This window comes from Pantherophis guttatus, chromosome 1 (assembly GCF_059756535.1).
Source record: "Pantherophis guttatus breed Tessera chromosome 1, ASM5975653v1, whole genome shotgun sequence".
NCBI classification, from domain to species: domain Eukaryota; kingdom Metazoa; phylum Chordata; class Lepidosauria; order Squamata; family Colubridae; genus Pantherophis; species Pantherophis guttatus.
The window spans coordinates 12,193,356-12,219,811 of record NC_142063.1 but is presented as its reverse complement, the minus strand read 5'-3'; the positions used below and the strand labels follow the sequence as shown (position 1 = coordinate 12,219,811).

General features: G+C 46.6%; 1 protein-coding gene across 4 annotated transcripts in view; it reads right to left on the bottom strand.

Moving 5' to 3' along the window:
- The window catches only part of TLE2 (TLE family member 2, transcriptional corepressor), a 60,639-nt gene extending 37,177 nt beyond the window's left edge, over positions 1–23,462 (bottom strand). Inside the window, exons 1-10 of one of the 4 annotated variants that reach the window (XM_087873300.1) lie at positions 23,106–23,462; positions 22,802–22,929; positions 14,831–14,916; positions 12,433–12,496; positions 11,096–11,140; positions 10,366–10,428; positions 10,088–10,162; positions 8,786–8,984; positions 5,014–5,030; positions 2,348–2,437 (exon numbers count right to left, since the gene is read on the bottom strand). In XM_087873300.1, the coding sequence (XP_087729426.1) occupies positions 2,348–2,437; positions 5,014–5,030; positions 8,786–8,984; positions 10,088–10,162; positions 10,366–10,428; positions 11,096–11,140; positions 12,433–12,496; positions 14,831–14,916; positions 22,802–22,825 (663 nt within the window). In that variant the 5' untranslated portion in view covers positions 22,826–22,929; positions 23,106–23,462. Of the gene's footprint in view, positions 1–2,347; positions 2,438–5,013; positions 5,031–8,785; positions 8,985–10,087; positions 10,163–10,365; positions 10,429–11,095; positions 11,141–12,432; positions 12,497–14,830; positions 14,917–22,801; positions 22,960–23,105 lie in introns of those variants that run through there. The other 3 variants (XM_087873342.1, XM_060681531.2, XM_087873269.1) reach the window with 3 other exon arrangements.
- Between the last annotated feature and the right edge of the window lie 2,994 nt (positions 23,463–26,456).

Sequence of the window (26,456 nt, the reverse complement as noted above, 5' to 3'; positions counted from 1 at the left end):
CAAGACAGCCAGGAAAAAGAAATGGGGAAGGAAGGAAGAAGGAGAGAGAGAGAGAAAGAAAGAGAGAAGGTAGGTAGGAAGGTAGGAAGGTGAGAGGGAGGGAGGGAAGGGAAGGGAATGGAAGGGAATGGAGGAAGGAAGGAAAAGAGGAAGGAAGGAAGGAAGGAAGGAAGGAAGGAAGGAAGGAAGGAAGGAAGGGAAGAAGGAAGGAAGGAGAGAGGGAAGGAAAGAAGTAGGGAAGGAAGGAAAGGAAGAGAAGGAGAAAGGGCGGGAGGGAAGGAGGAAGGGAGGAAAGAAGGAAGGAAGGAAGGAAGGAGGGAGGGTGGGAAGGAAGTAGGGAAGGAAGGAAGAAAAGTGAAAAAAGGAGAAAGGGAAGGAAGAAGAAAGGAAGGAAGGAAGTAGGGAAGGAAGGAAGAAAAAGGAAGAGAAGGAAAAAGGGAAGGAGGGAAGGAGGAAGAAAGGAAGGAAGGAGGAGAGAGAGAGAGAGAGAAGGTAGGTAGGAAGGTAGGAAGGTGAGAGGGAGAGAGGGAAGGGAAGGGAGGAAGGGAGGAAGAGAGGAAGAGAGGAAGGAAGGAATGAATGAATGAAGGAAGGAAGGAAAAAAGAGAAGAAGGAAGGAAGGAGAGAGGGAAGGAGGGAGGGAAGGAAAGAAGTAGGGAAGGAAGGAAAGGAAGAGAAGGAGGAAGGGCGGGAGGGAAGGAGGAAGGGAGGAAAGAAGGAAGGAAAAAGAAGAGAAGGGATAAGAAAGAAGGAAGGAAGGATGGAAGGAAGGAAGGGAGGAGGGAGGGCGGGAAGGAAGTAGGGAAGGAAGGAAGAAAAGTGAAAAAAAAGGAGAAAGGGAAGGAGGAAGAAAGGAAGGAAGGAGAGAAAAAGAGAAGGGAGAAGAAGGAAGGAAAGAAGGAAGGAAGGAAGGAAGGAAGGAAGGAAAAGGAAGAGAATGAGAAAGGTTGGGAGGGAAGGAGGAAGGGGGGAAGAAGGAAGGAAAAAGAAGAGAAGGGAGAAGAAGGAAGGAAGGAGGGAGGGAAGGAAGGAAGGAAGGAGGGAAGGAAGGGAAGAGAAGGAGAAAGGACGGGAGGGAAGGAGGAAAGGAGGAAGGAAGGAAAAAGAAGAGAACGGAGAAGATGGAAGGAACGTAGGAAGGATGAAAGGAGGGAGGGAGTGAAGGAAGGAAGTAGGGAAGGAAGGAAAAGGAAGAGAAGGAAAAAGGGAGGGAGAGAAGGAGGAAAGAAAGAAGGAAGGAAGGAAGGAAGGAAGGAAGGAAGGAAGGAAGGAAGGAAGGAAGGAAGGAAGGAAGGAAAATCATCAATTTTGCACCATCCCTGACAGAATGTTTCAAACGAAAACCGAAAGATGGACAGGAAACCTTCCCAGCTGCTAATAAACCACCCTTGGTGTAAATCAGTGGGGAAACTCCTGGCAAAATGTGGCCCCTCTCTCTATTTTTGCAGCACAAAAACTGCATCTCCTGGGGGGTGGGGGTGGAAAATAAACTCTGGGGTTGCTAAGAGGCAGCCCCAACTTGATGGTATCAAACCAATTAATCCAGACGATGAAATTCAGTCGCCAAATCTCCAGATCTCAGCAGGGAGACACCAGTTCTATCTCAAAAAGCAAATTAAACCTCTGATACGACTGAGTTGAACTTGGCCTCCAACCCATGAGCCTGACTGCCCATCTGGGCACCTGGACATCCCCAGTTCTTAATCCCGGGTTCGAATTCAGTGCTTTCCAAACGTTTGTCCTTCATCCTCCAAAACTGCTTATCAGAAAGTCTTATTAAACTCAGAGGACCGGTTATAACAGGGGTCTCCAACCTTGGCAACTTTAAGACTTGTGGACTTCAACTCCCAGAGTTCCTCAGCCAGCTTTGCTGGCTGAGGAACTCTGGGAGTTGAAGTCCACAAGTCTTAAAGTTGCCAAAGTTGGAGACCCCTGGGTTATAATTTCCTTCCTTTTCCACCCCCTTGTAACAGTCGCTGAATGAATGATCCTCACCGAAGGACTTGCTATATTACAGGGTAGTCCTCAATTTACGACCGCAATGGAGTTCAACATTTCCGTCGCTAAGTGAGACCGTTGTTGAGTTTTGCCCCGTTTTACCACCTTTCTTGCCGGAGCTGTTCAGTGAATCCCTGCCGTTGTTAAGTTTAGCTTTGCGGGTTGTTAAGTGAATCCGGTTTCCCCTATTGACTTTGCTGGTCAGAAGGTCGCAAAAGGGGATCACATGACACCTCCCCCCTCCCCCGGCAGACACTGCGACCGTCCTAAATAACGAGTCAGTTGCCAAACATCCTGAATGTTGATCACATGACCAAAATGAAAAAGAGACACTTGCATAACCTCCTACCTCTTCTTTGTCCTGCAGCTTGGCCTTCGCCCCGCTATCTTCGCCCCGTTCTTCACCTTGGATACTCTCTGGAGGAGACGCAGAAGTGCTCTACAGGTTGCGGAGACGAGAAAGAGGCAAATTAATGAACGGCGAGAAGCAAGCGGGGAAAACAGAGGCCCATTTCTGGTGCTTCAAATCAGGGGTCTCGGACCTTGGCAACTTGTAAGACTTGTGGACTTCAACTCCCAGAATTCTCCTTGGCATGGCCTGGCGGAGGAATTCTGGGAGTTGAAGTCCGCAAGTCGTAAAGCTCACAAGGTTGGAGACCTCCTGCTCCATACCATAAGACGGTGGCTATTATTTATTTATTTATTTATTTATTTATTTATTTATTTATTTTATTTTATTTAATCAAATTTCTATACCGCCCTACTCCCGAAGGACTCAGGGCGGTGAACAGCCAAGATAAAATACAGATAATACAAATATTAAAAATCCCTTAAAATTATTAAATATTTTGGCTGAAACACAGATTAAAACACCCAATTTATAAAGTCACGAATTAAAAAAATTTAAAAAATTTAAAAGAGGGGAGTTAGGCCAGGCCTAACCCTTGTAATTTAATTACAAGTAAGATTACTTTTTCCTCCCCTCCCTACTTCTGGGAGTTGAAGTCTTAACCTAGCCAAGATTGAGAAACTCTGTTCTAGGTTCTTCAATCCACAGCTCTCTCCAGCTGGTTGAATTACAACGAAAGGCAGGGGTGAAATCCAGCAGGTTCTGACAGGTTCTGGAGAACTGGTAGCGGAAATTTTGAGTAGTTCGGAGAACCAGTAAATATCACCTCTGGTTGGCCCAAGAGTGCGGTGGGAATGGAGATTTTGCAATATCTTTCCCCCAGGAGTGGGGAGGGAATGGGGATTTTGCAATACCCTTCCCCCAGGAGTGGGGAGGGAATGGGGATTTTGCAGTACCCTTCCCCTGCCACGCCCACCAAGCCACACCATGCCCACCAAGCCACGCCCACAGAACCGGTAGTAAAAAAAAATTGGAATTCCACCACTGACCAAAGGATCTCAGCCATCGTTGGCATGGGCTGGGAATCCTGGGATCTGTAGTCTATCTTCACCAGCCTACAGCCTGTGATCACCCTCCCCTCACCTCAGACAGGCCATCTGCCTCTCCCACCAGTATTATAAAAGGGAATTTGGTAATTTTCCCGATTCAAGGTGTAAGCCATTCAGAATCATTCAGGGGACAGTCGGCAGCTCTGAAATCCAATACCGACCAATGAGGAAAATATAGAGTTAAAGCAGAATGATACAAAACATCATTGTAAAAAAACCAACATTGTAAGCCTCTCCAGAGTTGCCCTGTGCTAAGATGGATGGCCAATAAACGTAATAAATAAATAATAAATAAAACCTGGTCAGGTTCCCCCACCCCCCCCACCCCCCGAAATTTTCCCATGTGTTTGTGTGTTTGCTTTGCAGTCACCAAAAACCTGGTTCCTTTTTCCAAGCAGATGAGAAGAGAGTTGAAAGAAACCGGGACTGATTGTCTGAGGTTCCTCTATATTATTATTTATTAATATTATTATTCATCCCCCATTTATTATTTTATCTCCCCGTTATTACTTTATAAGTAACTCAAGACAACAAAACGTACATTAATATTCCTTCCTTCTCTCATTTTTCCCACAATAACAATCTTGTGAGGTGGGTTTGGCTGAGAGAGCGTGAGTAATCCAAAATCACCCAGCTGGGTTTTATGGCCTAAAACAGGACTAGAACTCCCAGTTTCCTGGTGATTGGCCAAAAGTCACCACTTCTCTTTCCTGCCTAAGATAGAACTCACCATTTCCTGGTGATTGACCTAAAGTCACTCAGTTGGCTTACCTGCCTAAAACAGGACTAGAATTCACAATCTCCTGGTGATTAGCCTAAAGTCCCCCAGATGCAGGGGTGAAATCCAGCAGGTTCTGACAGGTTCTGGAGAACCGGTAGCGAAAATTTTGAGCAATTCAAAGAACTGGTAGCGGAGAGTAGTTCGGAGAACCGGCAAATACCACCTCTGGTTGGCCCCAGAGTGGGGTGGGAATGGAGATTTTGCAATATCCTTCCCCCCAGAAGTGGGGAGGGAATGGGGATTTTGCAGTCGCCTTCCCCTGGAGTGGGGTGGGAATGGAGATTTTGCAGTATCCTTCTCCTGCCACGCCCACCAAGCCACGCCCACCAAGCCACGCCCACAGAACCGGTAGTAAAAAAAATTGGATTTCACCACTGTCCAGATGGCTTTCATGCCTAAGGTGGGACTAGAACTCACCGCCTCCTGGTGATTGGTTCAAAGTCCCCCAGATGGCTTTCATGCCTAAGGCGGGACTAGAACTCACCGCCTCCTGGTAATTGGTTCAAAGTCCCCCAGATGGCTTTCATGCCTAAGGCGGGACTAGAGCTCACCATCTCCTGGTGATTGGCCCAAAGTTCCCCCAGATAGTTTTCATGCCCAAGGCTGAACTAGAACTCCTGATCTCCTGGTTACTAGACTGATACCTTCACCACTAAACCAAACCAGCTCTTGCACACATCCTACAGCCTGAGCTAACCCGAGGATCAGACTTTTGGGGCTGCCCCAAAGTGCCCCCCCTGTTTCCCCCAAGCATAGACACAGTTTGTTAGCCTTACCCGACTTTGTGGATTCCCTGGAACGCAGTCAGTTATCCGACATTTTGGGGGAAGCAAAAAAAGACGGTAAAAACAGGGAATTAGGCCTTTGGAATGATAAAACCAGAGAGCTGAATACAACAAGAAAAGATTATGTACGTGCCCACACAGGTGTGGCATTTGTGTGGCACACGCTGAGTAAAAAGCTGCCCAGAGCTGGCTGAAATGCAACAGCATAGAAATGCTAGATAATAATAATTAAAACTTACAGAATGAAAATAGTCTAGGAGTTCTGTTCCCACAGCTTACTGAGTTAACTCGTTTCCTGGGTTCACACAATAGCAATAGCACTTAAGATTTATATACCGCTTCACAGTGCTTTTACAGCCCTCTTTAAGCGGTTTGCAGAGTCATCCTATTGCCCCCAACAATCTGGGTCCTCATTCTACTGACCTCGGAAGGATGGAAGACTGAGTCAACCCTGAGCCAGTCAGGATCGAACTGATGGCAGTGGGCAGAGTCACCCTGCAATACTGCATTCTCACCACTGTGCCACCATGGTCCTTCCTTCCTTCCTTCCTTCCTTCCTTCCTTCCTTCCTTCCTTCCTTCCTTCCTCCCTCCCTCCCTCCCTCCCTCCCTCCCTCCGTTTCACAGCAAGTTGAGTTAACAGAACAATTGGTTACCACCTTTAGAGCGCTCCATGGCTTAGGACCTGGTTACTTATGGGACCGCCTGCTGCCACTAGTAGCCTCCCACCGGCCAGTACGCTCTCATAGAGAGGGGCTCCTCCAGGTGCTATCGGCCAAACAATGTCGACTGGTGGCCCCCAGGGGGAGAGCCTTCTCTGTGGGGGCACCTACTATCTGGAATGAGCTCCCCCCGGAGATATGGAGGATCCCGGATCTACGCACCTTCCGCCGCGCTCTCAAGACCTTTTTATTCTATCAGGCTGGCCTGGCCTAACTGTTTCCCTTTTTTCCCTTTTTAAAACGTAAATTTTAATTCGTTTTTAATTTATTGGGGTGTTTTAAATCTGTCTTCGGCCAAATTGTTTAATTCGATTTTATTCAGTTTTAAATTTTGTATTTATGTTTTTTATCCTGTGACTGTTCACCACCCTTAGTCCTTTGGGAGTAGGGCGGTATACAAATCAAATAAAACTAAACTAAACTAAACTAAACAGAGATCTGTAATCCAATAAACGAAATTTTTATATTTCCTGACTGTATAGTAAAGGTAAAAGTTCCCCTCGCACACTTGTGCTAGTCGTTCCCAACTCTAGGGGGCGGTGCTCATCTCCATTTCAAAGCCGAAGAGCCAGCGCTGTCCGAAGACGTCTCCGTGGTCCTGTGGCCGGCATGACTCAACGCCAAAGGCGCACGGAACGCTGTTCCCTTCCCACCAAAGGTGGTCCCTATTTTTCTACTTGCATTTTTTTTAACGTGCTTTCGAACTGCTAGGTTGGCAGAAGCTGGGACAAGTCACGGGAGCTCACCCCGTTACGCGGCACCAGGGATTCGAACCGCCGAACTGCCGACCTTTTCTATCGACAAGCTCAGCGTCTTAGCCACTGAGCCACCGCATCCCTATTAAGAGTGTAGGACTCAACTTTTTTTTTTTAAATAGCATTTAAATTTCTGGGGTTTTAAATTGAATTATTTAATAATTTTAAATTATTTTAATTGATGTTTGTCTTGTGCTTTTAATAGGCTGTACACTGCCCTGAGTCCTTCGGGAGAAGGGCGGTATAGAAATAAAATAATAATAATAATAATAATAATAATAATAATAATAATAATAATAATAATAATAATAATAATAATAATAATAATTATTATTATTATTATTATTATTATTATTATTATTATTATTATTATTATTATTATTTTCCATCTGGCACTAAAAGCGATATTTCTTCCCAGCTCTGCGTGGCCTCTTAGTAAGCCATCCTTCATCTGGTCACCTAGGATCTCATCCTCGCCATAGGCGACCAGACCGTCATTAAACCAAAGTTATGGATCGCTACGGCGAGGTGACGAAGGCGCCTGGCCATCAAACATCGCTCGTTGGGCTGGCTCCCAACTTTGGCACGGAGGTTGAAAGAGGGAAAGAGAAAAAAGCTCTTATTTCCCTCCAGATTAAAGAGGGAGGCCTGCCAGAATGAGCCGGCCTGGATGAAGTCCCAGAATGCATCTGGGCCAAGAAAGCTTTTGCAAAGGGGGCTTGCCAAGCAGGTTGGCTTGGATCGGGCCTGCAGGCCAGGCAATTTGCAACCGTGTGGGTGTAATACGGTCTCTTTCCCGCCCACCCCCCTCTCGCCACAAGGCCTGGATCTGCCTCTCACACAGGCCGGTTGTGGAGGACCAGCTGGGCAAGTTCCAGACACCCCCCCCCCCCATGGATCTCTCTCTCTGTGCCGTCTTTGGCTCACCAGTCTAGACAAGCACAAATCGGCAGGCAAAACTACACCACGAGCAGCAGCAGCAGCAGCGGGCAGAGATTTTGGCCAGAAAAAGATACAGAGCTCTCTGTGTCTTTGAAAGGGGTATGAATTCTCTGAACTTAGCACAAAGAGGGAGGGAGGGAGGGAGGAAGATGGATGAACGGAAGGAAGAAAGGAAGGGCAGAAGGAAGGAGGAAAGGAAAGGAAAGGAAAGGAAAGGAAAGGAAAGGAAAGGAAAGGAAAGGAAAGGAAAGGAAAGGAAAGGAAAGGAAAGGAAAGGAAAGGAAAGGAAAGGAAAGGAGGAGAGATAGAAGAGGAAGGAAGGGAGGAGGGAGGGAGGGAGGGAGGAAGAAGGAAGTAAGAAAAGAAACAAAGGAAAGAGGGAGGGAGGGAAGGAAGAAGCAAATGAGGAAGGAAAGGAAAGGATGGAAGAAAAGAAGGGATGGAAGGAAGGGAGGAAGGAAGAAATGGAAGGAAGGAAGGAGAGATGGGAGAGACAGGAAAGGAGGACCGATAGAGGAAGGGAGGAATGGACAAAGGAGAGAACAGAAGAGAAGAAGGGTAAGAGGAGAAGGGAGGGGAAGGGAAGGGAGAAGAGAAGAGAAGAGAAGAGAAGAGAAGAGAAGAGAAGAGAAAAGAAGAGAAAAGAAAGGAGAGGTAGCAGCTAGAGAAGGAAGGAAGGGAGGGAGGAAGGAAGGAAATTAGTTTCCAATTCCCCTAAAAGTACAGAAGTACATTTTGACCTCCAGACCTAAATATTAAAAAACCTGATCACTATTTGCAACCCCTCCCAGCCAGCTTCCCGCAAGCAAAGTCAACGGGGGAAGCAGGATTTGCTTAACGACTACTTGATTCACTTAACAACTGCAATGATTCATTAGCAACCATCGCCCAAAAAAATATTTAAAAATCCGGTCCGAGTCACTCAACAACCGCTTTACTTAGCAATAGAAATTCTGGCCCCGATTGTAGTCATAAATTGAGGACAAACCATAGCCTGACTTACACCACACATTTCAATTACGTTTCCAATCATTATTATTTATTACATTGATAAATCCCCCCAATTTCCAGTGATTCTGGGAGGTCTTAAGCCAGCATAGTGTCATGTGTGAATGTTGGCACAAGCAGAGATCAGCAGGACAGGAGGCATGCAAATGAGAGGGATGGGTTATGTTAATCCTGTCAAGGGCGGGGCTATGCAAATATCCCCAAAACAAATGGGGAAAGGGCTGCTCTGTTTTGAAGCACCCGCCCCCTTTCTGATGGACAGTTTGCAAATCCAACCAGGGAGACAGACTCCTTCTCAGCCCACCCCCACCAATCCCCCTTCCCTCTCCTCTCTTACCTTGATTGTTTTGGGAGTCCTGCCCAGAGTTTTCTTGCTTTGACCCCAGGGTGCTCTGAGCCCCCAACATCCCCGAGAGGGCCAGAAGCCCGGAAGCCGTGGTGCTGACCGCAGCCAAGCTAGAAGCCTGAGACCCCGAAGGGTGTGGGGTCAAGGGAACCGGAGGGGCCTGATGGGACAGATGTTGTAACTGCTGCTGCTGGAAAGAAAAAGGAGAGACCCCCCTAGGACACGGGTCTCCAACTTTGGCCGCTTTAAGCCTGGCGGACTTCAACTCCCAGAATCCCCCAGTCAGCATAGCTTTCTTTCTTTTCTTATTCGTCTTTGTTTCTTTCTTTTTCCTCTCCTCCTTTTTCCTCCCTCTCCTGTTTTCCACTCTCCTTCCTTCCCTTTCTTTTTTCCTTCCTTCCCTTCCTTCCTTCCCCCTTTCTTTCTTCCTTCCTTCTTCCCTCCTCCTTCTCTTTCCTTCCTCCCCTCTCTTCCTTCCCTCCTCCTCTCCTCCCTGCTTCTTCTCTACTGTCCTGTCCTGTCTTCTCCTCCCTTCCCTTCTTCTGTTCCCTCCTTTGTCCTTCTTCCTTTCCTTCTTCTTTTACCTCTCCTTTCCTGTCTCTCCCATCTCTTCTCTCCTTCCTTCCTCCTCTCCAGCCTTCTTTCCTCTTCCCTTCCTCTCTGCCTTTCCTTCCCTGCTTCCCATCCTCCCTCCCTTCCCCTCTCCTTCCTTCCTTCCCCTTCCCTCCTTCCTTCCTTCCTCCTTTCCTCCCTTCTTCCTTCCTACCTTCCCTTCCTCCCCCTCCCTCTCTGCCTTTCCTTCCCTGCTTCCCATCCTCCCTCCCTTCCCCTCTCCTTCCTTCCTTCCCCTTCCCTCCTTCCTTCCTTCCTCCTTTCCTCCCTTCTTCCTTCCTACCTTCCCTTCCTCCCCCTCCCTCTCTGCCTTTCCTTCCCTGCTTCCCATCCTCCCTCCCTTCCCCTCTCCTTCCTTCCTTCCCCTTCCCTCCTTCCTTCCTCCTTTCCTCCCTTCTTCCCTCCTTCCTTCCTTCCTTCCTCCTTTCCTCCCTTCTTCCCTCCTTCCTTCCTTCCTACCTTCCTTTCCTCACCCTCCCTCCCTTCCCTCTCTCCTGCCACCTTCCTCTTCCCTCCCTCTCTCCCTCCCTCCCTTCCTCCCTCCTTCCTTCCTTCCTTTCACTTTGTGGCAAGTTCAGAAAAATTCTGGGAGCTGAAGTCCACCAGTCTTAACGCTGCTGGGATTTAGAAGCCCAGCTGTGGTCAATTATTAGTGAAAAAGCCAAGGCCACGTTCACTCACCCCAATGATGTTATTCAGTTCCCCCATTGTCACCAGTTTGGCCCGGTCCATGGCTTGCAAGACCTGCTGTTGATGCTGGGGGCCAAAGAAAACTGCGTCAGTCAGTCCAAAAAGGGCTTCCATGAAACACTTGCCTTGACCCAGGCCTGCCAAAGCCCACCCTTAGAAAGGAGGCAAGAGTCCAATTGCCACCAATGGGAAAGATGGATGACAGGGAATCCTCAACTTACAACCATTCGCTTTTTTTTTCTTGCCCGCTTTTATTTATTTATTTTTACCTCTTGTGAGAGAAATGGGATAATCTGGGCACAGATCGCAGTCAGTCGCTTGACAATCTCAGCCTAAAGGAAAAGAGAGGAGAAACTTCGAAGCCTTTCTCTGCTCAAATTTTCTCTGGCTGGGGGGGAAGAGGGGAGGAAGGAAGGAAGGAAGGAAGGAAGGAAGGAAGGAAGGAAGGAAGGAAGGAAGGAAGGAAAAGGAGGGAGGGAGAGAGGGAGAGAAAGAGGAAGGAAGGAGGGAGGGAGGCAGGGAGGAAGGAAAGGGAGGGAGAAAGGGAAGAAGGAAGGAAGGAAGGAAGGAAGGAAAAGGAGGGAGGGAGAGGGAGAGAGAGAGGAAGGAAAAAAGGAAGGAGGGAGGGAGAAAGGAAGGAAAGAAAGAAAGAAAAAAGAAAGAAGGAAAGAAGGAAAGAAGGAAATGGAAGGGAGGGAAGGAGGAAAGTCCACCAATTATTCCCTTCAGAAAGTCTCATTCTTTCATACATTTTAAACAACTTGGCTGCTTTCACACAACACTTAAGCTTAGCTTTGTGGTGTGAATGGACCAGGGAACGCAGCCTATAAATTGGAAACCTGATGCTCATTAGGAAGCCAACTGCAATCTGGACCCTTGGCACCATCCAAATTAACAAAGTTACACCCCCATTATATATGCCCAACGTGGCAAGTTCATATCCGAATCTGAATTTCCTTCCCAAACCTGCTCCTTTTGGTGATTCCCAGGATGGCATACCTGTTTATGCATTTCAATATTCAGGCCATAGGACATCTCGTAATACTGAAATAGAAGGAAAAGCCCCAGTTAGGCAGGCAGTTTAACCCAGAACTGCAAAATTCTTTCATTTTACCATGATAAGCATTAATTTCCTCTCTTAGCATCGTGCCCCAATTCTTGACATTCGATCCCCAATTGCTATGCGGCCATAGTTACACGCAAAAACATGCAAGGTTCATAGAAACCCCAAACAGCCGCCAATAGATAAAGATATATTCTTAAAAAACTCTAAAAAGAACCATTTGGACCATGATTGGATTATACACCATCAAATTGGGGTTCGACGATTTAGCAAACACATTCAGGTACTCCTTGACTTACAACAGTTCATTTAGTGACCGTTCGAAGTAAAAATGACATTGAAAAAAGTGACCGATGACTATTTTTCACCCTTATGACCGTTTCAGAGTCCCCACGGTCATGGGATCAAAATTCGGACACTTGGCAAACTGGCTCATAGTTATGACGGTTGCTGTCTCCTGGGGTCATGTGATTAATTTTGGCGACCTTCTGACAAGCAAAGTCAAGGGAGAAGCCAGATTCACTTAACAACCGTGTTACTCGCTTAACAATCACAGTGATTCACTTAACAACCATGGCAAGAAAGGTCGTAAAATGGGGCAAAACTCACTTGACAAATGTCTCACTTAGCAAGAGAAATTTTGGGTTCAGTTGCGGTCAACGGTCGTACATGGGGAACACGGTCATAAGTCCCGTTTTTCAGTGCCGTTGTAACTTCAAAAAGTCATTAAATGAACTGTTGTACGTCAAGGACTACCTGTATTTTGTAAATCCATAACTTCTTGGCTAAAAAAAAAAGTATTACGGTTATTATTGGTATTATTATTATTATTATTATTATTATTATTATTATTATTATTTATTGGTTAATCTTTAGTGAGATTCACAGCCTTTGAGGCTGGTTAATAGCTCAGCAGCTCGAGTCCTAACCAAGGACCTAGGAACTGTTAAGGTATCATCGGAGGATGTAAGCTGTTCCGAGTAAGGTGGTTTTTTGTAGAGTCAAAATGTTCAAGTCCAGCAAATTTAGAATTTCTAAATAGTGGGGTAGCCCTTTGGGTATTGCTCCGAGGGCTCCAATTACAATCGGGACAACACACGATTTCTTTTTCCACAGTCGCTCAACTTCAATTTGTAAGTCCCGGTACTTTGTGATTTTTTCTTGCTGCTTATCTTCAATTCGTGCATCACCAGGTATTGCAATGTCAATTATTATTATTATTATTATTATTATTATTATTATTATTATTATTATTATTATTATTATGTCTTACCATAACATAATGCCTCTGCATCTCTGTTTTTTCGCTCGCTAATTTCTCACATTCCAATTTCAGGCTGCCAAAAAAAAGAAGGGAATATGATTCAGAATCAGAATAGAGCTGGAAGGGACCTTGGAGGTCTTCTAGTCCAGCCCCCTGCTCAAACAGAAATCCTATACCAGGGGCATCAAACTCGATTTTATCAAGGGCCGCATCAGGGTTGTGTTTGACTTGAGTGGGGGGGTCGTGGCCAGCTCGAGATCACTTGTGTTGGGGTCACCTGTGGTGGCCAAGTGCTAAGGAAGGAATTCCCTCAGACCCTCCCTCACTCTCATTATAACCTATCTACCTTCCTTCCTTTCTTCCTTCCTTCCTTTTCCTTCCCTCTTCATTCTTCTTTCTTCCTCCTTCCCCTCTTTCCTTCTTTTTCCTTCCTTGATCTCTTCCCCTCTTTCTTTCTTTTTCTTTGTCTTTCCTCTTTCCCTTTCTCCTTTCCTGTCCCTCCTTACATGCTCAAATGCAAAAGGGGAAAATATTTCTCCTTTTGTTTTGTTTTTAGTTTGTTTTAGTTTAGTTTAGTTTAGTTTATTCAATTTCTATACCGCCCTTCTCCCGAAGGACTCAGGGCGGTGTACAGCCATGTTAAAACACACATGAACTCTCAAAATTTAAAAACAATTTAAAACGAATATATTAAATTTGGCCCACAAAGTTAAACATTGACAAACAACCCAATTTAAAATTCATGTTCTAAGCCAGCCCGGCCTGTTGGAACAACAGGGTCTTAAGGGCACAGCGAAAGGTACGAAGGTCGGGGATCATACGAACCTCTAGGGGCAGGTCATTCCAGAGGGAACACAGAGAAGGCTCTCCTCCTGGGTGTCGCCAGTCGGCATTGTTTGGCCGACGGCACCCTGAGGAGTCCTTCTCTGTGGGAGCGTATTGGCCGGTCGGAGGCTACCGGTGGCAGAAGGCGATTTCGTATATACCCAGGTCCTAAGCCATGGAGCACTTTAAAGGTGGTAACCAGCACCTTGAATCGCACCCGGAAGACCACCAGGAGCCAGTGCAGCTCGCACAGGAGAGGTGTTACATGGGTGCGCCGTGTCGCACCCATAATTACCCGCGCGGCCGCATTCTGGACCAGTTGGAACCTCCGGGTGCTCTTCAAGGGGAGCCCCATGTAGAGAGCATTACAGTAGTCCAATTACAGTAGTACAGTACAGTACAGTAGTACAGTTTTGATAGCCCTGTGCCAGCAAAAACTGAGCCCCGAGGGGGAGGCACTCTGGCAGGGGCACCGCGAGCCGGTCCTTCACTGTTTCCGCAGGCCAGATTCGGCCCATGGGCCTCGAGTTTGACACTCCTGTCCTATATCACTTCAGACAGGGGACAAATTCACTTTTTTTTTCTGCCGAACTGTCTCTTCAAAACCATCTCTGCCTGCCCCTCTCCAAACTCCTTCCCACTTTCCATGGCTTCCTCCCTCAGGGACTGTAGTGGACTAGAGCCGTGATGGCAAAACTATGGCACGCGTGCCACAGGTGGCACATGGAGCCATATCTGTGGGCATGCAAGCATTGCCTTAGCTCAGCTCCAGCACGCATGCGCATGCCAGCCAGCTGATTTTTGGGCCTTCCGGGCCCACTGGAAGTCGGGAAACGGGCTGGTTCTGGCCTCCGGAGGGCCTCCGGGGGGATGGGGAAGGCCGTTTTCACCCTCCCCAGGCTCCAAGAAAGCCTCTGGAGCCTGGGGAGGGCGAAAAATAGGCCTACCAGGCCCACCAGTAACCTTTTTTCCGTCATGTGCCAAAAGTGTGGGGAGCGCAGGGGGGTCGCACATGCATGTGCAGGAGGGCATGGAGGAATTGAATTATGGGTGTGGGCACTCACATGTGTGACCCCTCCCCTCCACTCCCCCCCCCGCTTTTGGCACACGACGGCAAAAAGGTTAGCCATCACTGGACTAGAGGTATGTGAGGAGAATCAACAATAAATTGATTTACAGGCTGCCTTCCTTTTCCAGGCAAACCCACTCTTTTTTGTTTTGAAAAGAAAAGGGAAGGGAAGGGAAAGGAGAAAAATGGCCCAGATTTTAGTTCACACAATGCACTTAAGCACAATGTGGTTTTCTGGTACCGCATGTTGGGCAAATCCAGCCATTAATCCTGTAAACCGGGTTTAAACAAACCACATCTGAGCGTGATGTGCAAACAAAGCTGCACCGTGGTTGACAGGGGTGAAAAAAAGCGATCAGGGAGAAAAAGCAACAGAGAGATTTCTGGATTGTTTTCAAGGCTGTACAGCATTGTGGGGTATACTGCCACTGGGTGTGGAGGTTCCATTTAGTTATCAGAATTAAGAACCCTAATCTTCTCTTCTTTTTTTTTCTTTCCTCTTCTTTTCCATACCTGTGATACTGAGCCTGGAGGAACTGGAATTCTTCCTTAATTCGGTCACAAATCTCCAACACCGAGAACTTAAAAGGCTGCCCAGACTGAAAACAGAAAGATGGAAAGATATAAATAGCTTAAGGCAGAGAGAAAAAATAAAATAAAATATGACACATTATTTCGTTGTCCCAAATGATGTGGCAAAACCAATTTTCCCCATATACCATAATTACTTTACAGGTGGTCCTCGACTTACAACCCTTCATTTAGCAACTTTTCAAATTTACAATGGCGCTGAAAAAGGTGACTTACGACCAATCCTCACACTTACGACCATCACAGCAATCCCCACGGTCATGTGATCAAAATTTGGGCACTTGGACAACCACCAGCATACATTTGCAATATCCTGGGTTCACAATGATCATCATTTGTGACTTTCCCCGACATGCAAAGCAGACGGGGAAAGCTGGATTCGTTTAACGAACCAGGTGATTCACTTAACAACTGCAGGTTTTTGCTGCCGTGCTTAGCCACGGAAATTCTAGTGCCAATTGCAGCTGTAAATCAGGAGATTACCTGTATTTGATATTCTCCTTTTTCCCCAAACTAAGCTTTTCACATTGCATTCAATTGCCAATTTGCCCCCCCCTCCCCCCGATTTCGTAGACTTTGGAACAGCTGCAGAAAACCAGTTCCACTGGGCATGTGCAGAGGCCTTCCCCTCCCCCATGGCAGAATCCCCCAAATTCTCTGTGTATTTGGCAAAAGGTGAGTTCCTGGAGGTTTTTAAGTGAACACTGCCATTCTTAACAAATAAAAAGCCAATTAAAATAGCCCATTATTTCCTGTGTGGTCATACACCTAAGTAGGAAGGGAGGTTATTAAAAGTTGGGTTCAAATTCATTTCAAATTCTGACTCCGTATGGACCAATGGGAAAAGAGGAGGAAGACGCTTTTTAAAAATGGCCTAGATTAAAACAGCCACACAAAAAAACTCTTCCCAAATTAATAAAAGACATTTCTTCCCAAAGCATCCGACTAAACTGGGACAAATTCAGGGAAAAGAAATTATTTACCCTTGATATGAATATATATATAAATATATTCAGTTTTCGACAGAGAAGATGATGGAGAGATTTAACCCTGAGAAAGAAGATCCTAGGCCCGTGATGGCGAACCTATGGCATGCGTGCCACAGGTGGCACATAGAGCCATATCTGTGGGCATGCAAGCATTGCCCTAGCTCAGCTCCAGCACGCATGTGCATGCCAGCCAGCTGATTTTTGGGCCTTGTGGGCCCACCGGAAGTCAGGATACAGGCCGGTTCCGGACTCCGGAGGGGCTCCGGGGGGGTGGGGAAGACTGTTTTCACCCTCCCCAGGCTCCAAGAAAGCCTCTGGAGCTTGGGGAGGGCGAAAAACGGGCCTACCAGGCCTACCAGGAACCTTTTTTCCGTCGCGTGCCAAAAGTGGGGGGAGCGTGGGGGGGGTCGCACACGCATGTACAGGAGGGCACGGAGGAATTGAATTATGGGTGTGGGCACACACGTGCGCGACCTCCCCTGCGCTCTCTCTGCTTTTGGCACACGACAGCAAAAAGGTTAGCCATCACTGTCCTAGGCAGTGGGTGGTAATACAGGTAGTCCTTGACTTACGACCATAATTGAACCCAACATTGCCGTCGCTAAGCAAGACCGTTGTTTTTCTCTGCAAGGGGCAGCGATTTTATGAATTTGCCGTCTGTGATGGAGGCATTTCAAGATTTTGTATCAGCCCTGAGTAGCAATTTCTTTATTAAAGATAGTTCTTGACGTACAGCCATTAGTTTAGTGACGGTTTAACGTTGCAATGGCGCTGAAAAAAGCAACTTTTTCACATTTACGGCCGTTGCAGCATCCCTACGGTCGCGATCAAAATTCAAGCACTTAGCAACCGACTCACATTTATGACGGTTGAAGCGTCCCTGGGTCACGCGATCCCCTTTCGCGACCTTCTGACAAGCAAAGTCAACGGGGAAACCAGATTCACTTAACATCCGTGTTGCTAACTTAACGACTGCCGTGGTTCACTTCATAATTGCAGCAAGAATTGTCATAAAAGGGGGCAAAACTCACTTTACAAACGTTTCGCTTAGCCGCAGAAATTTTTGGCTCAGTTGTGGTGGTAAGGCAAGGACTAACCGTATAACGGATCAAGCGATTAAAAACTATGACTGTTAGGAAAAACATCCTGTTAATTTGTATTCCTGCCATCAAATACGGGGTGAAGCTGGATGACCTCAGGTACCCCTTCTGGACCTGGGGCGTTAGAATGATTTTTTTTCATTTCTCCTTTTTCGGAGGTGACAGGCAGGAAATGAAAAGAGCCGCTGTGATCTTATGAACTGCAGCTGCTTATAAAAAAACGATTGCGGCTGACAGGAATGGCTGTAACCTAAAATTAAGGGAGGTAAAAATCTTTAAAAGGGTTTTTTTTTTTCCTCCCTTGGCCTGCAAGCAGCTTGCTGGCTGGTTTTAAATCCACCTGGGAAAGGGAGAGATAATAGACGCCCAGTGCAATGCATTAAAAACAGTATTTTTCAAACTTGGCAACTTTCAAGACGGGTGGACTTCAACCCCCAGAATTCCCCAGCCAGACAGGCAGAGTGGGACTTTCATTGCAGTGACTCTTTTATTCACCATCCAGAACTGGGCAAAAAAGCTGAATTTTTTATACTTTTTCAGCCCAAAAACAAAAATAAAGATACAACAATGATACTCTCTGAAAACAGCCATTTTAGAGATGGAGCAGAGACACTATTTTCCCAGGAGGCTCCTGTTGTGACTCTACAAGAGTCCCTGCTCTGAATGGCTCCCGTCCAACCAGGAGGAGGCATTCCTCAGGGATCTGGCCAGCAAGCATCCCGCTAGTTCACCCCAAACTCAGTCGTGGGTTCCACTTACCTTTGCTACCGGTTCAGAATCAGGAATGCGCGCACAGCACTTCTGAGCATGTGTAGAACCTTCTGCACATGTGCAGAGCGTCCGTGATGGCGGGTGGGTGGAGCCTCCCACCACCCTCACTACAGGTTTGCCCCGGTTCGGGCAAACCAGTAGAAACCCACCACTGCCCAAACCCCAGTCTGGTCTAGAGGTAAGGAGCTGGTCTAGAAACCAGAAGCCAGCTGGGTGACTTTGGGCCAATCACCAGGAGACTGGGAGTTCTAGTTCTACCTTAGGCACAACAGCCAGCTAGGTGATTTGGGGCCAATTACCAGGAGACTGGGAATTCTAGTCTCACATTAGGCACAACAGCCAACTGGATGACTTTGGGCCAACTATCAGGAGACTGGGAGTTCTAGTCTCACATTAGGCACAACAGCAGCTGGGTGACTTTGGCCAATTACCAGGAGACTGGGAGTTCTAGTCCCACCTTAGGCACAAAGCCAGCTGGGTGATTTGGGGCCAATTACCAGGAGACTGGGAGTTCTAGTTCTACCTTAGGCACAACAGCCAGCTGGGTGATTTGGGGCCAATTATCAGGAGACTGGGAGTTCTAGTTCTACCTTAGGCACAACAGCCAGCTGGGTGATTTGGGGCCAATTATCAGGAGACTGGGAATTCTAGTCTCAGATTAGGCACAACAGCCAGCTGGGTGATTTAGGGCCAATTACCAGGAGACTGGGAGTTCTAGTTCTACCTTAGGCACAACATCCAGCTGGGAGACCTTGGTCCAATCATCACGAGACTGGGAATTCTAGTTCTGTCTTAGACACGAAAGCCAGCTGGGTGATTTTGGGTCAATCACTAGGAGACTGGGAGTTCTAGTCCCGCCTTAGGCCCAAGAGCTAACTTGGCAACTTTTGGCCAGTCCCTCTCTCTCTCTCTCACCCCAACCACCTTACAGGGATATTGTTGTAGGGTAAATAGGAGGAGAAACTACAGACAGTACTCGATATAAGACCGCAATAGAGTCCAAAATTTCTGTTTTTAAGTGAGACATTTGTTAAGTGAATTTTGCCCCATTTTACGATCTTTATTGCCTCAATCATTAAGTGAATCGCTGCGGATGATAAGTTAGTAACCCGGTTCTTAAGTGAATCTGGCTTCCCCACTGACTTGGGGATCCCATCATCTTTGGGGCACAGAAACCGTTATAAAAAATAAACCAGTTGCCAAGCATCCGAATTTTAGTCACGTGACCATGGGAATATCGGAAAGGTCGTGACTGTGAAAAATGGTCCTAAGCAGGGATGGGCTTCAAAAATTTTAGCAAGGGGTCCTCTGCACGGTTGCTGGGTGGGCGTGGCCATGGTGGGTGTGGCCCAATCAGCCACCTGCACCACAATGGGGGGGACATTTTTGCCCTCCCCGGGCTCCGGAGGCTTCTTCAAATCTCTAGGAGGGTGAAAATGGCCTCCCAGGCTCCGGAGGCCCTCTGGAGGCTGGTAACGGGCCCGTTTCCGGCCTTCCCGAACTTCCGGTAGGCTCGTTTTTCACCCTCCCAGAGCCTCTGTGTGTGCCCTGCACTTACCTGCGTCTAATAATAATAATAATAATAATAATAATAATAATAATAATAATAATAATATTTATATTCCGCCCATTCTCCCGAAGGACTCAGGGCGGTGTACAGCCAAAATTAAAATACAAATATACAAATATACAATATCTAGTTAAAATTAATTAAAATCATTAAATAGTTTTGGCCGAATTTTTAAAACCCAAAATTAAAACCCAACTTAAAATCATTCAATTTGACAGCCCCGCCTGTCGGAACAGTAGGGTCTTGAGGGCACAGAGAAAAACCCGGAGGTCCAAAATGGGCCATGTGGGGAATCCGGGGGGGGGAGGGGAGGGGACGGGTGGGCGGGGCCAGCCAGAAGTGGGATTTGGGGGTTCTCCGAACTACACAGAATCTTAGCTAGAGGTTCTCCCAAACCCCCAGGAGCACACCTCTGGTCCTAAGTCCCTTTTTTCAGTGCCGCCGTAACTTTGAACCGTTACTCAACGAACTGTGGTAAGTCGAGGACTACCTGAATTGCAGGTGTGTTTCCCGTTTGGAATTATTTATAAAAATCCCGAAGGTGAGAAATTAAAAAAAAAAATTAAATAAATACAAATTAAATAAAGGGCCCCTTTGACCCCTCATTCCGCTTTCCCGGAGCCTGGCTGTCGTGGCACTGCTTGAGCTCACGGTCAGCCGAGCCTCCAACCAACCCGAATGCTACTTAGCTTCCAGTTCTGTGTCATGCAAACCCAGACTAATTGAAAACACCGTGGTTAAATTAATTGTCGGTAAGGGAGTTGTGTAAACACCACGATATATATCTCTCTCTTCCTCCTCCAATTCTGCAGCTAATGATTCTGTAGTCAGGGGTTACCTTTAAAGACCGACATGCATCCCGTTTGCAAATTTCTCCCAGCTGAAGGGCCAGGCTGGGTTTCTCCTAGGGCTGCATTCACACAATAGTCTAGGCAACTGTTGTGGGGATTCAAATTAGCCAATTATCTCAGCGATTATTTCAGCGATTATTTCAGCCATCAACCCCAACAAGTCTAATATAGTAAATGAGGTGAACATGTTGTGTGAATGGCGCTTCCAGCATCTTTAAGGCAGATTAAAGAAGGCGGCACTCCCTGGGGTGTGTTTTGCCCCATAAACAACCCAATTATGCAGTACAGGTAGTCCTCGACTTACAACAGTTCATTTAGTGACCGTTCCAAGTTACGACGGCACACGGAAAAAAGTGACTTAGGAAATCCAAAAATTTTTACTACCGGTTCTGTGGGCGTGGTGTGGCTTGGTGGGTGTGGCTTGGTGGGCGTGGCAAGGGAAGGATACTGCAAAATCTCCATTCCCACCCCACTCCAGGGAAAGCATACTGCAAAATCTCCATTCCCTCCCCACTCTGGGGCCAGCCAGAGGTGGTATTTGCCGGTTCTCCGAACTGCTCCCCATACACACATCCAACAAATGCAAACCACAATTAACCTAGTTAACTATTGTTACTTATTTTATACTGAAGTGGACTCTGTCAATGCATCTGTTAGGTCTGTCCCCTGACCTGGGTTGACATGTTGTGTGAATAAGTGGAAGGATTACCTTCCTTCCTTCCTTCCATCCAATCCAAGGTCAGGTGGGTTTTAAACTTTTTTACTACCGGCTCTGTGGGTGTGGCTTGGTGGGCGTGGCTTGGTGGGCATGGCAGGGGAAGGATACTGTAAAATCCCCATTCCCTCCCCACTCCTGGGGGAAGGATTTTGCAAAATCTCCATTCCCACCCCACTTTGGGGCCAGCCAGAGGTGGTATTTGACGATTCTGCGAACTGCTCAAAATTTCCGCTACCGGTTCTCCAGAACCTGTTAGAACCTGCTGGATTTCACCCCGAATCCCACCCCACTCCAAGGGAAGTATACTGGAAAATCCCCATTTCCTCCTGATCAGCTGGGACTCGGGAGGCAGAGAATAGATGGGGGCGGGGTCAGTCAGAATTTTTACTACCGGTTCTCCGAACTACTCAAAATTTCCGCTACCGGTTCTCCAGAACTGGTCAGAACCTGCCAAAACCCACCTCTGCTTGTCACCGGTGCAGACAGATCTGAACCCGGTACCCACAAAAACAGAAACGCCCTGTCTGGTCAAACAGGATGGTTTTTTTTTCCCATCCTTTAAAATCCGTTTTTTTTCTTTTTTTAAAAAAAATATGGTTTTGACAAATGGCAGCCTCTCCCCACTGGGGCAGTGAACTTTTGGGTTCAAAAAGGCTACACAAATAAACGTTAAGCAGAAGGACTTGCAATTCATCATAAAGGATTCATTACTCAACTGAGCAGGAAATGCTGAATTTTAGCAAAAAGAGGCAGGGAAAATCCTGGCTCTGATTCTCACCAGATTCCAGAATTCCAAGTTTCCCCCACACTTATCTGGAAATCCGTTTCCGGCAGAGAAATTCATTTTGACTTGCAAATGCAGGTCAACTTACATTGACATCGACTTATGACCACCATTGAGCCCAAAGTTTCTGTGGCTAAAGTGAGACTCGGTTGAGTGAGTTTTTGCCCCGTTTTATGACTTTTCTTGCCAAATTTGTTAAGCGAATCGCTGCAATTGTTAAATTAGTAACTCGGTTGTGAAATGGCTTCCCCAGATTGACTTTGCTTGTCAGAAGGTCGCAAAAGTAGGATCACGTGACCCCCGCCGGGACACTGCGACCGTCATAAAGATGAGTCAGTGGCCCAAGGATCTGAATTTTGATCCCGTGACGGTGGGAATGCTACAACGGTCGTTAAGTGTGAAAAACGGTCCTAACTAAGTCACTTTTTTTCAGTGCCATTGTAACTTGGAACGGTCACTAAACGAATGGTCGTAAGTTCAGGACGACCTGTAGTGTATATTAACACTTTTTTTTTTTTGTGGAAAGAACAGCTGCTGTGAATAACCAAGCAGAGACCTGGGGACCAACCCAACACCTGGATCCCCCCCCTCCCCAAGCCTAACCTTCACCTTACATAACTGCACCCAGTTTTTGGGACACCCCCAAAGTCCCATTCCCCAAACCCAGTGGTGGGATTCAAATAATTTAACAACCGGTTCTCTGCCCTAATGACCAGCTGGGTAGGCATGGCTTGGTGGTCATGTGACCGTATGGGCGTGGCCAACTCAACGTCACTCACGTCAATGGGCACTTCGCCTTAGCTGTTACAATGTAACAAGGGTTAACCTGAGAGGCAGTTTCTGTAAGCAGGGCAATAAAGATTAGGCTAGAAACACCACCAGAATATTTCCTTCTTGCCTTCCTTACAGGATTAGCCCTGTAAAGTGGGGGGAAAAACAAAAGGAGATTTCTTCCAACAACTGGCTCTCCGAACTGCTTAGAAAGTTAACAACCGGTTCTCCCGAATCGGTGCGAACTGGCTGAATCCCACCACTGCCCAAACCCCCTCAAGATAGGACCCTTCCAGCAACTCACCCCCGCCCCATCCCCGTAACAAATATGGTACTTACAGCATGCCGCCCTTGAGAATACATCCTGGGGGGGTGGGGACACACCGCCCCCTCCCCAAATAAATTGGGGAGTGGGTGGGAGCGCTCCTTCTGCGTTTCGGATTTCAGCAAGGTTTCCGTGTCATGCCCTTAGATTTATTTTAAAAAATAAAAGCAAAAAACGAGGGATGAAGGAAGGAAGAAGGAAAGAAAGAAAGAAAGAAAGAAAGAAAGAAAGAAAGAAAGAAAGAAAGAAAGAAAGAAAGAAAGAAAGAAAGAAAGAAAGAAAGAAGAGGGGGAATCTTTAAAAAAATAATAATTCTACCTGAGAAGGGAAAAGAAAAGAATTTGCACACGCGGGTGTAAAGGAGAAACGTGTTAAATACCAGCAAAAAAAGGGGGGGCGTCTCTCTCGCTCGCTCGCCCCCCCCCCTCCCCACCGCCCAGATCTTAAAAGAGCACTTAGCAAGGAAGGAAAAGAGAAGAGGGAAGCTTTGCGATCCCTTGAAAAAAGGAAGGGGGGGGCGAATTTCTTCTGAGCGTGCAAGGAAGCGGGGTGTGTGCGTGTGTGTGTGTGTGCAAGCCCAGGAGGTCGGTGCCAAATCTGGACGCGGTCCTGTGCGGGCAGCGCTGCCGATTGACAACCAGACGGGGGGAAAGGAAAAAAAAAAAATCTCGCGCACGGAAGGTTTAAGGTGGATCCCGTCCGTCCCCCCCCCCCACCTCCCCTCCTCTTGCAGAAGCGATCGATCGGAACGGCTCCGGGGAATCGCCTGAAACGCGGGAAACGAACAGCTGGAATAGAGAATATAGAATAGAATAGAATAGAATAGAATAGAATAGAATAGAATAGAATAGAATAGAATAGAATAGAGAAGAGAAGAGAAGAGAAGAGAAGAGAGAGAAGGAATAAGGAAGGGAAGGGAAGAGAAAAGAAGAGAAGAAAGAGAAGAGGAGAAGAGAAGGAATAAGGAATAGGGAAGAGAAGAGAAGAGGAGAGGAGAGAAGAGAAGAGAAGAGAAGAGAAGAGAAGAGAAGAGAAGAGAAGAGAAGAGAAGAGAAGAGAAGAAACAGAAGAGAAGGAATAAGGAAGAGAAGAGAAGAGAAGAGAAGAGAAGAGAAGAGAAGAGAAGAGAAGAGAAGAGAAGGAATAAGGAAGGGAAGGGAAGAGAAAAGAAGAGAAGAAAGAGAAGAGAAGGAATAAGGAATAAGGAATAAGGAAGGGAAGGGAAGAGAAAAGAAGAGAAGAAAGAGAAGAGAAGAGAAGGAATAAGGAATAAGGAATAAGGAAGGGAAGGGAATAGAATAGAATAGAATAGAATAGAATAGAATAGAATAGAATAGAATAGAATAGAATAGAATAGAATAGAATAGAATAACAGAGTCGGAAGGGACCTTGGAGGTCTTCTAGTCCAACCCCCTATTTAGGCAGGAAACCCTACACCACTTCAGACAAATGGCTATCCAAACTCCTCTTTAAAACTTCCAGGGTTGGAGCATTCACAACTTCTGGAGGCAAGTTGTTCCACTGATTAATTGTTCTAACTGTCAGGAAATTTCTCCTTAGTTCTAAATTGCTTCCCTACTTGATTAGTTTCCACCCATTGCTTCTTGTCCTGCCCTCAGGTGCTTTGGAGAATAGCTTGACTCCCTCTTCTTTGTGGCAGCCCCTGAGATATTGGAAGGCTGCTATCCTGTCTCCCCTGGTCCTTCTTTCCATTAAACTAGACATACCCAGTTCCTGCAACCGTTCTTCATATGTTTTAGCCTCCAGTCCCCTCATCATCTTGGTTGCTCTTCCCTGCACTCTTTCTAGAGTCTCCACATCTTTTTTAATGCAAGCCGGGTATGGGCTCTGAGCCACGCAGGGCTGAGTGGAATAGTGGTTAGAGAACCCGAGCGTCCATCTCTGGGAACGGCCATCCATAGCTTTGGCGGTTCGAATCCCTAGTATAGGTCTCCTGCGTGAGCAGGGGGTTGGACTAAATGACCTCCAAGACCCCTTCCAAGTCTGTTACTGTTACTGTTACCCTGCTTTGGGGACACCCCTGCAAAGAAGCACCGTTCATTTAGTGATCGTTCAAAAATATAACAGCACCATAAAAAGTGACTTATGGCCGTTTTCCAGGCTTACGACTATTGGAACATCCCCAGCAGGGTCACGGGATCAAAATTATGACGCTTGTCAACTGACTCGTATTTATGACGGTTGCAATGCCCCGGGGTCATGCGCTCACCCTCTGTGACCTTCTGACAAGCAAAATCAATGGGAGAAGCCAGGTTCACTTAACAACCGTGTTACTCATTTAATGGTGGCAAGCGAGGTCATCAACATGGGGCAAGATTCATTTAGCAACTGTCTTGCTTAACAACAGAAACGCCGTGCTCAATGTGTGGTCGTAAGTCGAGGACAGACTGTACACCCAAGATTCCCAATGCATCCCCCTCCCCAAAAATGAACTTCTGACTGCAGAAATGTGGCACAGGCTACACCAATCCTCCTGCCAATTTGCGACTGGAAATTTCAGGTATTTCAGCTTCCAGGGGGGATACAGGTAGTCCTCGATTTACGACCACAATTGGGACCAGAGATCCATTGCTAAGCAATCCTTGAAGGATTTGGAGAATGGTGCGATGGCTTAGAAGTAGAGCTGTCGCCTCACAATCAGGAGGCTGTGAGTTCGATCGTAGGTAGGCAGATATTTCTCTCTCTGGGCACAGTGAGAAAACTCCACACTGGCAACAGGAAAAGCATCCGGCCATTAAAACGCTCTGCTAGCTCCATTCAGTTGCCCAGACTCCAGCCCGCAAGGGATTATGGAGTTGTTAAATGATGATGATGACTAAATGAACGGTTGTAAATCAAGGACGAAAATTAGAAGCAAGCAAAAAAAAAAAAAAAATGGGGGGAACATTCTCAACCCCAATTCTGGAACCTCCAAGAAAACTTTATTGAGTGTTTTTCTCAACTAAGGCAATTTTAAGATGTTGGCTGGAGAATCTGGGGAACTGAAATCATCCACACTTCTCAAAGTTGCCAAGCCTGAGAAACATTGCTTGGAGCCAGCATGGGAAATTTAGAAAAGTGTAATAAATAAAATCAGCTTGTGTCAACTAACAGTGTGCTAGCAGCTGAGAACTGAGCAGGTTTCTGCAGGGGAATCTTCAGCAAGTGAATAGAATAGAATAGAATAGAATAGAATAGAATAGAATAGAATAGAATAGAATAGAATAGAATAGAATAGAATAGAATAGAATTCTTTATTGGCCAAGTGTGATTGGACACACAAGGAATTTGTCTTTGGTGCATACGCTCTCAGTATACATAAAAGAAAAGATACATTCGTCAAGAATCATAAGGTGAAACAGTCAATAAAAATCTTAAGGATACCAGCAACAAGGTTACAGTCATACAATCATAAGTGGGAGGAGATGGGTGATAGGAACGATGAGAAGATTAATAGTAATGAAGACTTAGTGAATAGTTTGACAGTGTTGAGGGAATTATTTGTTTAGCAGAGTGATGGCGTTTGGGAAAAAACTGTCCTTGTGTCTCATTGTTCTGGTGTGCAGTGCTCTATAGTGTCGTTTTGAGGGTAGGAGTTGAAACAGTTTGTGTCCAGGATGTGAGCGGTCTGTAAATATTTTCAGTTATCAAAAAAGTTGAGGTGGCCAC